This window comes from Quercus lobata, chromosome 2 (assembly GCF_001633185.2).
Source record: "Quercus lobata isolate SW786 chromosome 2, ValleyOak3.0 Primary Assembly, whole genome shotgun sequence".
Classification (NCBI taxonomy): domain Eukaryota; kingdom Viridiplantae; phylum Streptophyta; class Magnoliopsida; order Fagales; family Fagaceae; genus Quercus; species Quercus lobata.
Window position 1 is genome coordinate 29,261,289 of NC_044905.1, and position 16,857 is coordinate 29,278,145.

Below are 16,857 nucleotides of genomic sequence, written 5' to 3' on the forward strand. Positions count from 1 at the left end.
GAGACCAATATATCGACCTCAATATTCTATATCCACTCCGTTTAAATATTGTTTTTTTTTTTTTTTTGGTTCTAATTTGGCTTGGGGATGATATTACAAACATAACCATTCCCATACTCATTCACAATTTCTTAATTTGTATAATTATGAGTGATCGGAAATAAAAGTGGTGGATCTCAAAAATCAATAGTGGGCAAAAAAATGTCCACCACTCTAGTCGCACAAATCAATAAGTTATAAAATTAGATGTGTGATTGGTGTGATTCTAGATTTATTCTTTTTGACATTTTTTTAACTTCCTCTCCTGCCGTGTTTAAATGAGAATGGATAAGAAACTCGTGAATAACACGAGCGCGTAGAGCTAACTATAATACTTATACAAAAATATTTTTTTAACTTAATTAAATTCAATACTTTCATTGGCAATAGAGTTCTTTATGAGCATCAATGAAAATTTCAACATCAATTTTTTAATTCCATGTATATATATATATAACAGCAACGTTTTCATTATTTAATTATAATATGATTTTTTTTATCTATTAAGATTTTTCTACGATTTTGCTTCTTATTGCCATACACAATATGTATGTATATTAAATTTTAAGTAAAATAAACACAATAAAATTATTTTAAATTATAATAAATGAGATAATAAATCATTTTTATTTTTGCTATCTTAAACCTCATCTCATTCATTCACTTGTAATGTATTTTGCTTTAAAACATAGCTAAATGTTTTTTAATTAAAAAAAATATCTTAAATATATTATATGCTTAATTAGCTACTACCATCTCATAAAATTATATTAAGACAAAATAAATAAACTACTAAATTGAAATATAATAAAAGAAATAACTTGATTTATACAACCGTTCTTTTATTGTCAATTATTTTGTTCAAATCTGTACTATACATGTACATAATAAATTTTTTTTTTTTTTTTCATTTCTGTTTTTTATGTCATATTTTAAGAATACTTTTTTTTTCAAATCCTAAACCGAATAAAACATACATTTATTTTGTACCATATATATTCCATTCCGTATAATACTAACTATGCTTGAAACTGCAAACAAAAATTATAAGAGTTTTATTTTAGCACGCTCTTCTGCCCATTTTTCATCCTATGCAGATATGAGATTTTTTCAGATAAATAATAAGTTTTATTGATGAAAAATAATGCATCAAGTACATGGGTATGCTAATTCATTGAAAATTGAAGCCAATATAATTATATTGTACAATCAAAATACACTGGCCAGTTAACTACATCTCTCATTCTTTTAGCATAATTTATCTTTATAGTTTCCCAACTAGACGACTGGGACAAACTTCAAAATCGTTTCGACAATTTTTGGAACGTGTTCACATCCCTATAATTTGCTGCAATCAATTAAAGGACTACATCTCAAAAAAGATTGAATTGGACAAGTTTTTCTATGACTGCAGCATCTTCTTGTAATCCTGGAATGTGCCATGGAATGGTGTCACCTTTCCTTCCGATACCGCCCATAGCTCCTCTACACTACCAGAGATTAAGTGCTCATCGTGGCTAACCTGTAAGCAAGCAATCAAACATAGAATTTACACCCACGAGAAAGATAGAAATGCAAAATTCATATTTTCTTACTAAATAACTTAGAAGTTGCAAATGAGAGTCATGACGGGCAGATGTATAATACCATGAGAATGCCTCCTTGAAACAAAACAAGACCCTGAATTAGTGCTTCCACTGCATCCAAATCCTACAGTTCATTTAAAAACAAACCCCGGTCAGCTGTTGGAATTTTCGTATGATTCAAAAGTTGGAATCCAGAATAACTGCATTTGCTTTACGAGGCCTCAATTGTTATAATAGAAATTCAATTCAAGAAAATGTGCATAATATGCTGTTCAGTGAGATATACTACCATTAAAATGTGACCTAGGGCATGTTTAATAATTGATCACTTGCATGATATATGAACAAGAGATAAGTAGCTAGCTTATTTGTCATGAAGAAAAAACACTGAAGTTCACAAAACAGATCAGAAAAATTGCAAATTTCATTAACTAAAGCATTAATCTCCTTTTACTGGAAACGTTATCCTACAGCAAAATCCTTGGGATTTCTTCCTAAATTAACTTTCCCCTTTACAAAAACGTACCAAGAAATTCCACTTATCTCAAAGAAAACCAACTTCTGGAAAACAAAGCTTTCATGCTGTTTTACAAGTATGATCACCACGATTTCATTATACCTTGTTCATGACATATTTCTCTGAAGAATAGAAAAGACAAATCAGGTTAAGAAAGAGACGTTTACTTACCAGATGATTGGATGGCTCATCAAGCAACAGTATGTGTGGTTTCTTAAAAGTTATCTTAGCAAATGCAACTCTGCTTTTCTGACCACCTAATATTTCATTCAGATCAATTACAGAAGTTAGTATTTAGGGAATAATGGTTAAGGACACTGTTGAGATTAGCTCTGTGACGAACGTCCAAAATTAGCATTAAGTTCACATGCTTGTTTTGCAGGTCTTCAATTTAATCAACCAGTAGTTAAGACCTACTTGAGGTCGAAGTCAAATCTAGGATCTAGAAGATCAAGTCCCATCACTACTATAGTATCTATCTTAAAAACAAAGATAGAAAAAGGAAAGATACCAGACAACGTGTACATTGGCTGAAGTGCAAGATTTCCAGTAACACCTAAAGAACCCAAGTGAGATCGGAGCTTCTGTTCAGGCACACCCTGCAAGAAGAAAACTTTAAATAAGAAATTTGATCTTAAGATTGCAAGCATGGATATTCTGAATAGCAAGAACCAAAAAAAAATGATTTCTATAGGAACTCTAGAGCATATCAAGGGTTGATCAAAACCCACCAGAGACCCACCCAAACCCAATCTTGAGCTTAGTCTGGAATGAACCTCACAAACTACTTACCTTATAGTACACCCCCCCACCCCCACCCCAAGAAAAAAATAAGAAAAAGGAGAGAATCTACAGTCTAAATTTAAACCTAACGTCTATTGCATAACACTAACAAAAGAAAATTTTGCCCTTGGATGATACAATTCATTTTGTAACCTTAAGTCTTTTGCTTAATTCATAGAGACTAGAGCAAGAAAGCAATTTACTATAGTTTGCTTAGATTGGAGACCCCTGTAATGGACATTAAAATCTAATATCACAATTTTCCAAGTAACCCATCCCATACCCAAAAATTCAAACACCCCCCATAGGGAAGGATGCAATAAGATAAAATAAGATGAAATATTCAGGATGTAAATCTTCCCATACCCAAAAATTATCCACAAACATCCCCCATAGGGAAACAACTAAAGTGCTCCCAAAAAAAAATAAAGCTTACTGAGAACTCACTGGGTAGCAGCGCATCATGTACAAAAGAGGATTTGAAGTTAAGTCAAGCCCATCCACATGGTGCTGACTAAAAACAGCGATCCGAACCTGTAAACAAAACATTAGTCCCCATTAGATATAGGCAGATAAACTTAACTGCAATCTTGCAAGAAGTTGCAGAAAGGAATATAGGGTATTCTATGCCTTACAAAGAATGTAATAAAGATGAGAATAACGCAACTGTTTATAACAAAAATCAAATCAAATAAAAATTTAATAAAGCAACATGGATTATGTATACATGGAAACATCCTATTTGTGACCTTTTTTTATTACCATCACTTGATGAGTTATGCTGTTATATGTTATTTGTAACCTGAAGTTGGTAGAATTTAAGATTAGCATTTACTACTGGTGATAAAAGAAAAAGAGTGTAAGGTACCTTAGCAGAACGGAAAACAGTCCCCATGCTTGGTTGTAGTTCCCCTGAAATTAGTTTGAGTATAGTTGATTTGCCAATACCATTTGGGCCAACCACTGCATAACAAATTGGAAAACCAATCAAAGAGAGTAACTTGTCAAACAACCAATATAGAATGTGAATTAACAATATAGCAGAAAAATGAAGCACTTATCATTGTACTGAAGGCCCTAATTTATCATAATTATATCACACTCAGACAAAAATGTCTACATGTACCAAAAGATAAGGTGTCACCAAAAGGAAAGAGAGAGAGAACCATCGGAATGGCATTTTCATCTTCCACCACAAATAACAATAATAATAATAATAACAATACCATTAAAATAACCCATAAAACGCATAAATAGATGAGGTACAAGAGAAGAAATAGAAGCATTCATTAGGATTAGCATGCTTACTTGCAATGCGGCTGTCTAAATCAATTCCAAAATTCAAATTCTTAAACAGTAAGGGCCCTCCAGGATAACCAAATGATGCGTCACTGCAATAACATTGGAGAAATATCAAAACAATTCGACAAGAATTCTATCTAACTAAGTGGCAATCTCCGAAGGTTATACAATAAACATTCTATATAATCTAAAGTTAATCTTTAAAATACTTTAACAAGATTTCTTTTTTATAAATAACGGAATTGTATTAAAAACACTTCAACAATATCGAATCAAAGGATTTAATGTGGACAATAATTACATAGTAGGCAATCCACAACCCAGAGAGTTATTACTTAAAACAGAAATTCAATGCTTTGCGACATGAGCTGAGCAAACCTGAAGCTTATTATAGGGGGGCCAGGTCTGTCGTCTGGAGTTGGGAACTCAAATTTGTAGCTGCAGACAAAAAATTTTGAATAAGTTTTAAGCACACAAAGCTACAAAGAGATATAGAGCAAACTCATATAAAGATTGATTCTACATGCATCAGTGAAAATTGACTATAAAAGGACAGATGTGCCTACTCAGGGTCATTGACAACTTCATCCACATAACCCATCCGATCCAATGCCTGAAGAATCCAACAGAAAGAACGTAGACATGTAAATTCTTTAAGACACAAAAGCGTAAAACCAAGATGAATGGACTAAGAAACATAAGGAAATTATGACAAACAACTTTTGAAACCGTTTGAGTGATGTGCAACAGGCCCAACAAAATAAAGTAAAAGAAAAAAAGGAGTCAGAATTTGATTTAAAGAGAGACAGGATGCTAGTAATGATAATAAGTACCTTAATTCTTGACTGCACAAGAGATGCCCTCTTTGCATTGTAGCGGAACTTGTCAATAAAGGCCTGCCAGAAAAGAAAATAATTTTCAAGTCAAACAATGGCTACTTCAATTTTGAAAACACAGGCGGGAGGGAGAGAGAGAGCAACAATGGGCTATAAATGGAAAGTTTGATGCAGTGTATTCTGAAAATTTTTCCAACTTAACCAAAAATCAAGGTGAACGCCTGTCGGAAGGGTAATTTGGCAACCAACTGGCCATGACATGGTAATATGGTGGTGATGCATCTTTTACACAAGTGAATGTCTCTTGAACTAATAATTAGGTCCATTTACAGAGTAACAGAATAGAGAGCTATATAAAACAAAAACCACAAATGTAACAGAGAACTGTTTGTTCAACAATAAACATAGACTGACTACCTGAGAAGTACAAAGCTAGCTCTCATCAATACATAGCAAATAAGAGGCACATGGAAATAGTAAGATGGATACAAAAGAATAACTTGAACTTGATATAATAATTATAGACATCATTAAAACTTCACAATCACAGATACACACCAACAAACAAAACCTAACAAGCACAAATACATATATAGATATCATCAGAGTCAGGAAAATACCTGCATATGAGATCTGGAGCGTTCATTTGCCTCAAATGCTTTCTGTTTGTTCTTAAGCTGTTCCTCCCGTGTCCTCTCAAATGTATCATAATTCCCCTTGTAAGCGGTCAATTTTTGCGCTTGTAGATGAAGAATATCTGTGACTACCTGGGAATATAGTGATGTTAAAATGAGACACCTCAAACAATTGTATGATACAAGTTACACAGAATAAACAGATTAACTAATTATAGAAATATCTTAGTATGAGAAGAAACAAGGTGTGCTGGTGTACTACCGTGTTCAAGAATTCTCTTGCATGAGAAACAACTATGAATGTTTTTGGCCATTTCGTAAGGTAAGTTTCCAGCCATAGAACCGCATGAAGATCAAGATGGTTCTGAAATAAAAATAATTAAATTTAACTGATAAGTATGCCCCAAATCCAACAGAACAGAATGAATATCGTGAAAGAGAAACATAACACAGAACGCACTGTGGGTTCATCTAGTAGCAACAAATCGGGCTCTATAAACAGTGCACGAGCAAGAGCAATTCGCATTCTCCATCCTCCAGAAAAAGCTTTTGTAGCCTTCTGCTGCATCTCTGGAGAGAAACTGAGGCCCTGAAATAGTATATATAACAATTATAGTATCTCAGACAAAAAGAGCTGATGGTCTTGATAATATACTGAAACAGAAGTTTGAGTAACCAGCTTGTTTGGGAGAATATATATATATATATATATATATATATATTTATAGGTTTGTATAGGAGAAGGCGAAAATGCACTTTTGGTCCCTACAATTTGGGCCAATTCTTGATTTGGTCCCTAAATTGATTTTGCTCTTAAGTCAGTCCCTGATTTTAGAAAATCGATTCTATTTTGGTCCCTGCCGTCAACCAAGTAACAGAAAAATCAGACGTAGCAGACAGAGTGCATTGTTAGCATGTTAAATGCTGACGTGGCTAATTATAGAGCTGACGTGGTCATTAAAAAAATATTTTAGAATGCCACATCAGCAAATAAATTAATTAAAAATAAATGCAAAAAAATTTTAATTTCTCAATTTTAATTTTAATTGTAAAAAAACAAGTCAAACAAAGGCTACTTTAATTTTGAAAACACAGGCGGGAGGGAGAGAGAGAGAGCAACAATGGGCTATAAATGGAAAGTTTGATGCAGTGTATTCTGAAAAATTTTCTAACTTAACCAAAAATCAAGGTGAACGCCTGTCGGAAGGGTAATTTGGCAACCAACTGGCCATGACATGGTAATATGGTGGTAATGCATCTTTAACACAAGTGAATGTCTCTTGAACTAATAATTAGGTCCATTTACAGAGTAACAGAATAGAGAGCTATATAAAACAAAAACCACAAATGTAACAGAGAACTGTTTGTTCAACAATAAACATAGACTGACTACCTGAGAAGTACAAAGCTAGCTCTCATCAACACATAGCAAATAAGAGGCACATGGAAATAGTAAGATGGATACAAAAGAATAACTTGAACTTGATATAATAATTATAGACATCATTAAAACTTCACAATCACAGATACATACCAACAAACAAAACCTAACAAGCACAAATACATATATAGATATCATCAGAGTCAGGAAAATACCTGCATATGAGATCTGGAGCGTTCATTTGCCTCAAATGCTTTCTGTTTGTTCTTAAGCTGTTCCTCCCGTGTCCTCTCAAATGTATCATAATTCCCCTTGTAAGCGGTCAATTTTTGCGCTTGTAGATGAAGAATATCCGTGACTACCTGGGAATATAGTGATGTTAAAATGAGACACCTCAAACAATCGTATGATACAAGTTACACAGAATAAACAGATTAACTAATTATAGAGATATCTTAATATGAGAAGAAACAAGGTGTGCTGGTGTACTACCGTGTTCAAGAATTCTCTTGCATGAGAAACAACTATGAATGTTTTTGGCCATTTCGTAAGGTAAGTTTCCAGCCATAGAACCGCATGAAGATCAAGATGGTTCTGAAATAAAAATAATTAAATTTAACTGATAAGTATGCCCCAAATCCAACAGAACAGAATGAATATCGTGAAAGAGAAACATAACACAGAACGCACTGTGGGTTCATCTAGTAGCAACAAATCGGGCTCTATAAACAGTGCACGAGCAAGAGCAATTCGCATTCTCCATCCTCCAGAAAAAGCTTTTGTAGCCTTCTGCTGCATCTCTGGAGAGAAACTGAGGCCCTGAAATAGTATATATAAAAATTATAGTATCTCAGACAAAAAGAGCTGATGGTCTTGATAATATACCGAAACAGAAGTTTGAGTAACCAGCTTGTTTGGGAGAATATATATATATATATATATATATATTTTTTTTTATAGGTTTGTATAGGAGAAGGCGAAAATGCACTTTTGGTCCCTACAATTTGGGTCAATTCTTGATTTGGTCCCTAAATTGATTTTGCTCTTAAGTCAGTCCCTGATTTTAGAAAATCGATTCTATTTTGGTCCCTGCCGTCAACCAAGTAACAGAAAAATCAGACGTGGCAAACAGAGTGCATTGTTAACATGTTAAATGCTGACGTGGCTAATTATAGAGCTGACGTGGCCATTAAAAAAATATTTTAGAATGTCACATCAGCAAATAAATTAATTAAAAATAAATGCAAAAAAATTTAATTTCTCAATTTTAATTTTAATTGTAAAAAAAAATAAAATAAAAACAAACAAAAAATAAAATAAAATACAATCTAGTTAAAAAGAGTAATTAAATTTTTTTCTTTTTTTCTTTTCATTATTTTCGGAAGAACAAAGTAACATGTTCTTCATGTTCTTCAAGAAAGAACATGAGCTTGAAGAACATGAAGATTGCCCAGAAAATTAAAATAATCAATTTTTTCTTTTCTTTTATTAAATTTTCTTAGCAAATAAACATGCAAAAATTCATTCAAAATCCCTATCCTCCACCGAAACCTCCAACAAATCAAACCCATAAACCCAGAAAAATAATCAAATCCACATGAAATAATAAAAAATAAAATAAAATAAAATAAACCCAACAACAACCCGAAACCCAGAAAATACCTTGCAATTCGAAGCCCAAACCAACAACAAACCCAACCAATGATCACCGATCTGACCAACCAACTAACTAATCCTGCAATCTAAAACCCACATAAACAGATCAGACCACCAGTCACCGCCACTATCACTGATCAGTCCATCAAGCCACTGCAACCCACACCAACAACAAACCCATCCAACAATCCACCCCCACCCACCACCGGACCAACCACCACTTCACAACCATTGATCCTAGAGAGAGCTTTTGAGATTTTCCCAGATCCACGATCTGAGAGAGAGAGACTTTAAAGCTTTAGAGCTTTAGAAAGATGAAAGAGAGAGGGAGATTTTGATCTAAGAAAAAGAGCTTAGAGATTTTCATTTGGGTAAGCAAACCCAAATCTACGATCTCTCTCTTCCCCCAACCTCCAACCCAATCGGCTCCCTCCAATGCAAACTGAGGTCCAGTCCGTCGACTACAACTCGATCCATCCGCCACTACTCATTCCTCTCCTCATCATGGGATGACTCCACCACCACCACCAGTAAGAGAGGAAAAGAACGAGGGTGAGTTAGAGAGAGAGATCTGAACTTGCTTTTGAAGAGAGAGAGATCTGAACTTGCTTGTGTCTAAAAATTGATATATTTATATTTTGTGATGTGTTTGTTTGTCAAGAAAGTTCAACAATATTTGAGAAAGTTGCTAAAAATTTTTTTCTCAATCTTTAAAACTAAAAAATAATATTTTATTTTCGTTTTTTTATTTATTTTTAATTAAACTAAAATTGAAAAATAAAATTTATTTTTATTTTTATTTTTTTAATTTAGAAAATACTGACACGGCTTTTTTTTAATTCAGAAAATGCTGGCAACCATAAGATTTTAATGGAAAGTCAAGAATTTCAAGTGATTCATCTGGTCACCACAATTCAACAACAATGGCTTGATCCAACTCCTCTCTCTCTCATCCAGGCACATACAGCAACTATGCACCCCACATCCCACTACTTTTTCATAATTTCATTGTCTATACATATATTTAATCTACTGTTCTCGCCTGGTTTCAATTTTCACCTTGCATATCGTCAATTACTAACTCCTATGATTTGAATATGCATTATTAATTGTCGGGCCCTGCTGTTTTCTGCTACATTTAAGTGTGTTTGAGGTTGAATCATTATCCTTTTTTAATTTGCTCTCACTGCAAAGGGGCTAAGTAAAATATATATATATATATATATTGTTTGTCCAAAACATGCCCTACTGTGTCTTTTTTTTCTATTCTGGTAGGGCTGAAGCCAGCTCCAAATGCCCAGCTATTAGTTCAAGCTTAGGTCAATATGGATTTTTTTTTTTAAGTCAATGATAATTGCATGGACGTGACAGGATTATTTTCTTTTTTCAAACTTAATTATTAGATTTGATTGATCAATGTAACTTAATTGTTTAATTGTGGGTGTACTTATTGTACACATCCTGTGTATTTGGGCTATACACCTCTAATTCAATAAATGTGTCACTCATCCCCAAAAAAATAAAGCCAATGATAATTGCAAAAGATTTGTGAACTGACCGCAAGAATGGTGGCTGCACGTGACTCTGCAGAATAAGCATCAATTGCGTCAAGCCTTTTGTATATCTCCTCAAGCCTTTGTGCCGTAACATCTTTGTCCATAACCCCATTCAGTTCCCCATTGCTCTTTCTGGTTGCATCCTCTACCTCCAATTCTCTCTTCAAGACAACCACAATATTGTCAGTAGGTACACTACAGGAGAACAAAAACCTCAATGCAAACAGAGCAACAAAGAAACAGCAGTTATAAAGCTAAAAATAGAACTAATGCTGGTCTCGAAATTGAAACAGTACGTATTCAACCTGCTGGGCGATTAATTGAGCTTCTTCTTCCAAGAGCTGGGTTCTCTCAATATCAGTGTTAAGAACACACTGCAATGCAGTTGTATTATCACCAGCCACCTCTTGCTCAACATGCAATATCTGACAATTGTCAGGGATACCATCAATGGCATGCATAGCCATGTATCTAAGGAAAGTTGTTTTCCCAGTGCCATTTCTTCCAACAAGGCCTGCATCCAAATTGAAGTGTTAAAAGCTTAATAATTATTACACCTAGAAAAAAAAATGTCAGACAAACTCAGAGTTAAGAAACTAGTTGCAATCCAACAGCTATATATTACTTCAAATACAGTTTCCAAAGGTTGTAAGCACATCAAATATTTATTTACAAGTATATTTCTCTTTTCTTATTTCAATAACTGAATCTGAACAATTTTGAATTTCTCTTAAATTTCTTTTTCCTTTCTTTTTTTCTTGTAAAATTTGTCTCAAAATATTGAAATGGATTCTGATAAAGGTACATGCCTCGGACATGTTCCGAGATGTCTGCCTCATGAATCATGATATTTTCATCCTTTTAAAGCATCCATATCATGATAAGTTTCAGAATTAGGGTTGTAATGTTAAGATAAATTAGATGGGAAAGAAATCATGAAGATAAACCACACTAATGGAACACTAATTTACATGATTTGGGTTTAATACTCTAATCCTAAATTTGTTGGTGAACTTCACTAAAGGTAGAAGGTCATGAATAAGGCAAACTAGAGTCCAACCAATAAATCAGATATTATAGATATGGGTTGCATTGGTGCAGGTGCTTTGCATGATTGTGTCAAAAACAACATTAGGAAGAAAAGTTAATGAAAAAAACTTAAAACTAAGGTTGTTAGAATCAGGATCCTATGTAGAATTGGTGGAGTGGCTTTACAGATCGGATCAAGGATCGTAAGATCCAATTTTTCATTAAAGAAAATTGGTATTAATTATGTATGTTAAATAATCATTAAATTATCCATAAAAAATTTTCAAATTCAATATAGAGTATTTTTATACTTTATATAACTACTTTTTTTTTTTTGATTAGTAATAAACTTCATTGAAAATTGTTAAAAGAAATTACAAGGAAAAACAAAGCACACAGGCAGTATGCTAAGAGGCAAAACAGAAAAAATTAAATAACAAAAAAATTACAAAAATCAAGCATATCAGGCAGAGAGTTAAAAGTAAAAACACTCGAAGCATTTGCCCAGTAAAACAAAGTTTGGAAGAAGAGAAGCTTCAACTCATGAATCAACTTTTCACTCCCTTCAAGGTGTGTAAATTCCTTACCCTCCAAATGACCCACATAAGACAATGACGGATCATACTCCAAAGCACCTTAGTTCTGTGTCTGTGAAACTTGACTAACCCACTTGCTAAGAGATCCACAACACCACGTGGCATGACCCAACATACCCCAAAAAGTGAACACACCATATTCCATAACTCTTGGGCTATTGGGCAATGTATTAGTAGGTGATAAGTAGTCTCCCCATTCCTCTTACACATACAAAACCAATCCACAATAACCACTTTCCGCCTATATATAACTACATTTTTTGATAGGCACTTTATATGACTACATTGAACAATTTTAACTTTTTTTACAACTATAAAAATTAGTTAATAGAAATGTAGATATAAATTGATATACTTTTTTAAACCAAAAAAAAAAAATCGAAAAGTATACTTTTGTTTTTGATAAGTCCAAAAGTATACTTTATATGACTACATTTCTATTAACTAAATTATCTACAGTTTTTTAGGAAATAAAATTAGCCAAAAGGTCATTAGTTACCAACAAAGTGCCAAATTACCAATACATAAGCAAAGGAAAACATATTTCAAATTAACTACATGCCAAACCAAATTTATAAGAAAAATTGGACTAAAATAGATTTATATGAGGGAAAAATAAACACCAAACAATCAATGGAAAATAGCAGAATAATCCAATTTGTGGCACCTATATATTAATTCATCTAAATGAAATGAGGACCTAAAGAAGCCAGAAAAAATATTGCACAAATTATTGAGCCAAATACATAAAAGTTCAAACTTTAAAAATTTGTGCAGTCACCATAAAGAAACTTTAGAAAAGTAGAAAACTCATAAACCCACATGTAAATAAGCTCATATTCTACATGCATTTGACTATAAACATTGAATTATCCCAAACCCACAAAAGAATCGACTCTGAATTAAAGAATTTTGACCAAACCCATTAACAAAAAAATTTTGGCTGTAATTAGAAATATGTAAGAAGAAGAAAAGCATAGCTAAAATTCAATCAACTAAAACTGGAGGAGTTGCACTGTGGAGGCAGAAGACCAAAGATGAAAAATGAAGTGAGATCCCATGATCGGCTAAAGATGATCTCATCCATGACTCTTTTTTGTTTAAGAAATGTTTAATGGGCTGTATTTGAGCTAAAATCACCTGAATAAGTATAACCTAGTCAACACAATCCAAAATTTATTTAGCCCGAAGCCAAAGTAGAAGCCCATAAAGGTGTGGATTGATAGTATCAGTGCAATCCCACTGATCCTGCTCCGACCTCCGATTCTACTCCTCCACCAATCCTCATGCAATTTGGATCATTTGGATAAAGAGGGATTGTAGGATTGTACTATCCTACAATCCAGTCGCAATTCTAATAACTATGCTTAAAACACCATCACAACAATTGATATTGAGATATCAACTTAAAAGGTAATAGCCCAAATGTTTTCCATCAAACAGGGCCTAAACAAATCTTCAAAACAAAGAGAAACTGTGTTAATCTTCCATGGAAAAGATCTTAGAAACTGAAAACAATCTTATAATCTCAGAGGAAAATGTCAACTCTTCAAGAGTGACTGTAAACTGATCTTAGCAATGCACTAACTGGCAATAACAATACAGAAGAAAACTGTCATGTAACCAAAAGTAAGCTGGAACTAACTTTATCAGCCCCCACCCCCAACACAAAAAAATAAATTGGCAATTGGCTGACTGTACCCCATACCACTATAAAGAACCGACAGAATCAACTTGCAGTTGTGACCTGGGAGAGAATATATATATAATATGAGATAGGTTCAAGTTACAATTGGTGTAACTCTTAAGAGTTACACATTTTTTACAGCATTGGATCTAATTAGATCTGACGGTTAAAAAAGAAAGCAGCAACCATGTCATAAATCTTTTTTATTTCCCAAAATTACAGATGCTCTCTCTTAAGTCTCGTTTATCCACACACAGATATCCTTCCCTCTCTTATCTCCTTCTCTTTCTTAAGTCCACATTTCCTGCAACTGGTTTACACCAGATTAATCCGTTTGAAATGGTCATTACCATTCAATGAAAATATGAATCTTTTAATTTCATCCTTCACAGTCACCTGTATCAAATTCCCAGCATTATCCCATGTTCTAGTTCCTGCTGCAATCATTTTTCCTGAGTTCAACTACACATCCCATTCGGATCAATTTAACTTGTGAGATCTGGGGACGTAAGTTTTGTTTTTTCTTTGCTAACATAATTACAAATAAGTTAGCAATAACTAAGATACTAGCATATATGTATATATAACTCTATTTTGGTTTCCTTCTTTTCTCTTAAGAATGACAGCAAGAGTTGTGAGGGAGCAAAAGAGAACTCACCATAGTGTCTTCCAAATGACAGTGTGACTGTACCATCCACAATGAGATCACGACCACCCACAGAGATATTGAAGTTCTCCATATGGATGTCCTTGACAGCCGGTCCACCACCACCATCATGATTTACACAAACAACAGGCATCCCTGCCCTGGTTGCTTCCATTTCTGCTAAATGCATTTGGAATTCTGACTGGATAATTAAGGAGACAATAATTAGAACAAGTGCAAAACTAATAACCCAATTTGTGTCAACAAGGCTAAACAAAAATGTGGCCAAAACTCTGCCTAGACAATACCAAAACCCGGCATTGCCAATAAGATCATCAAGAATAGTTAGATCAACATAATTGTATCTTAATATTAAATTTTTACCTCTCTTTGGCGTTCTTCCTTCCTCTTTTTTCTTTCCATCTTCGCTTTGTCACGTTCTGTTAGAACAGGACCTTCTATTGGCTCAGGTTTCTTCTTTGGTGCTTCCTCCTCATCCATTCCATCATTCATTCTTAATGGTGTTGCAAGGCTTCGCATGATTGGTTTATCTTTGACCAGCCCATGCTTTCCAAACTTTTCACACAGTGTGCTGCAAACCTATCAAAAACTTCCACAAAAGTTAAATCAAAATATTGAATGGCAAAGAAAAGTATAAAACTTCTTCATGGGCTCAACAGAACAACTGTAACAATACGTTTTATTTTCATATAGCTGCTAAGAAATCATAGACAATGAAAAAATAACCTAGAAATCTGAATCCTGAAAATTCAATTATTCCTTACTAGAAACAAAACAAAAAAAAGGATAATCTTAACTGCACTTAACAACAAAATTTTGACTTAGCGAAAAAAATATAGAGCCAAAAATTCAAATTAAAAACAACAATTCAGTTTCATGGAAAAAATATAGGGACAAAATTGCCTGTGGAATCAGGTGTTGAATAGCATGCTCAAAAGTAAAGTTAAGACCCCCAGCAAGGACAACCATACAATTATAATCAAAGTAATCCCCCTATTTCCATCTGAGAAACCAAGCAAAAGGACATAGTATTCAGAAAATTACACCACCCCTGACCCAAAACCAAGCAAAAGAATATTTCATCTTCCTACAATTTCCTAGCAACTAAACTTGGCCAAAAGCGAAAGACAGCCCTTAATAGCAAAAATCATGAGTTATCCAACATTTCACCATTCAATTTTTTTTCATTTCCTTCTCTAATACAGCAACCAAACAGACACAAAAGAGAGAGATTACACTCTACTGAGCAAATCCATAAACCAATAATTTCTTTATCTTTCTCAACCAAACGAACCAATAGCAAAAGATTAAACACACAGACATTCGATATCCCTAAATCCAATTTCCTTGCTCTTTCCTACACTTTCTGAGCAACCAAACTGACCAAAAGCAAAAATGAGTCGAACGATGTGTGAAATCCGATAATCATAAAACCTAATAGTTTCTTATAATGTGCGAAATCCTAACAACCATAAAAGAGAAAATAATTCGAAATCCGATCATCATAAACCTATAGATTCTCATCATTTCCCAAACTTTCCGAGCAACCAAACATAGCAAAAGAGAAAATCCATCACAAAAATGGAAGAGAGAGAGAGAACTAACCGAGCGACACTCGTTGAAGTCGGAGACACATCCAGCGGCGACTAGAAGCTCGCCGACGGCATCGAAAGCGCCCTCGCCTTCGAGGCCAAAGTCGAAGTCGTCGTCGGCGAGGACATTGATGATGTAGTCGATGATAGGTTCATCCACGTCCTGAGCCCTCTGGCCCAGGACCTCGTGCACCACTGAGCTCGCCACCTCCGTCATTTTCTTCACCACCTCCCTATAATGGCTTTCCGATTTATATATAGGGCAGTGTTTTTGCAGAGTTTAGAAGAACCAGAAGAAAGCAAAGGCTTTGGCTCTGTGAATTCCGATAATACCTTTTGTTTCTGTGTGAGTGAAGGAGTGGAATACGAAACGACGGCGTTTAGGTGAAGGGTTAGGCAATGGTGACTGTTTGTTTGCACGTGCAAGGTTATTGCATTAATCTTGCCAAATTTTGGAGGTAATTTGTAGGCTAGGTAATGTAAGGAAAAGAATATAATAAGTTAACATGCTTATTAAATTAATATTACAAACTAGCATCTCGAGCTTTATAGGCTCAATTTTCGCTTGATTTTCGCTTGCTGATTTGGAAGTATGATGCCACATGGATCTCGAGTCTTACAAACTCAAGTTCTAAAAAGCAAAACCAAGTTTTTAAGACTCGATTTTCGTCGGGCAAAATTTTATAAGCATAGATCACGCTCCTCAGTAACACTGCACACTCTCACCCATAACACTCCTGGCCTCTGACACTCCTCACACTCCTCAGTAACTCACTGCCTCACTCACCCATAACACCCACACTTCTCACACCACATTGCCTCTGATCTCACACCACATTGCCTCTTTCTATCACTGCTCCTCCCTCTCAACAAATTTACATCTCAGGTAAGGGTTGGGATTTTATTGTCATTGTAATTGGGTATTATTTGTTGTTTGGTGTGAGTTAAAGACTTTGACTATTATTTGGTAGATACTTAACATAACTTAGTTAAGA

General features: G+C 34.2%; 1 protein-coding gene across 1 annotated transcript; it reads right to left on the bottom strand.

Moving 5' to 3' along the window:
- Positions 1-1,193: 1,193 nt before the first annotated feature.
- LOC115975230 (ABC transporter F family member 3) lies at positions 1,194-16,223 on the bottom strand. Its single transcript, XM_031095934.1, has 18 exons — positions 15,876-16,223; positions 14,634-14,849; positions 14,262-14,451; positions 10,597-10,805; positions 10,294-10,452; positions 7,770-7,898; positions 7,572-7,673; positions 7,295-7,441; positions 5,061-5,123; positions 4,794-4,840; positions 4,606-4,665; positions 4,234-4,316; positions 3,794-3,888; positions 3,373-3,459; positions 2,654-2,741; positions 2,314-2,399; positions 1,687-1,749; positions 1,194-1,561 (listed from the first exon to the last, which is right to left on the bottom strand). The coding sequence occupies exons 1-18, from the start codon at positions 16,077-16,079 to the stop codon at positions 1,442-1,444; spliced, it is 2,148 nt and encodes a 715-aa protein (XP_030951794.1). The 5' UTR covers positions 16,080-16,223; the 3' UTR covers positions 1,194-1,441.
- Positions 16,224-16,857: the final 634 nt, after the last annotated feature.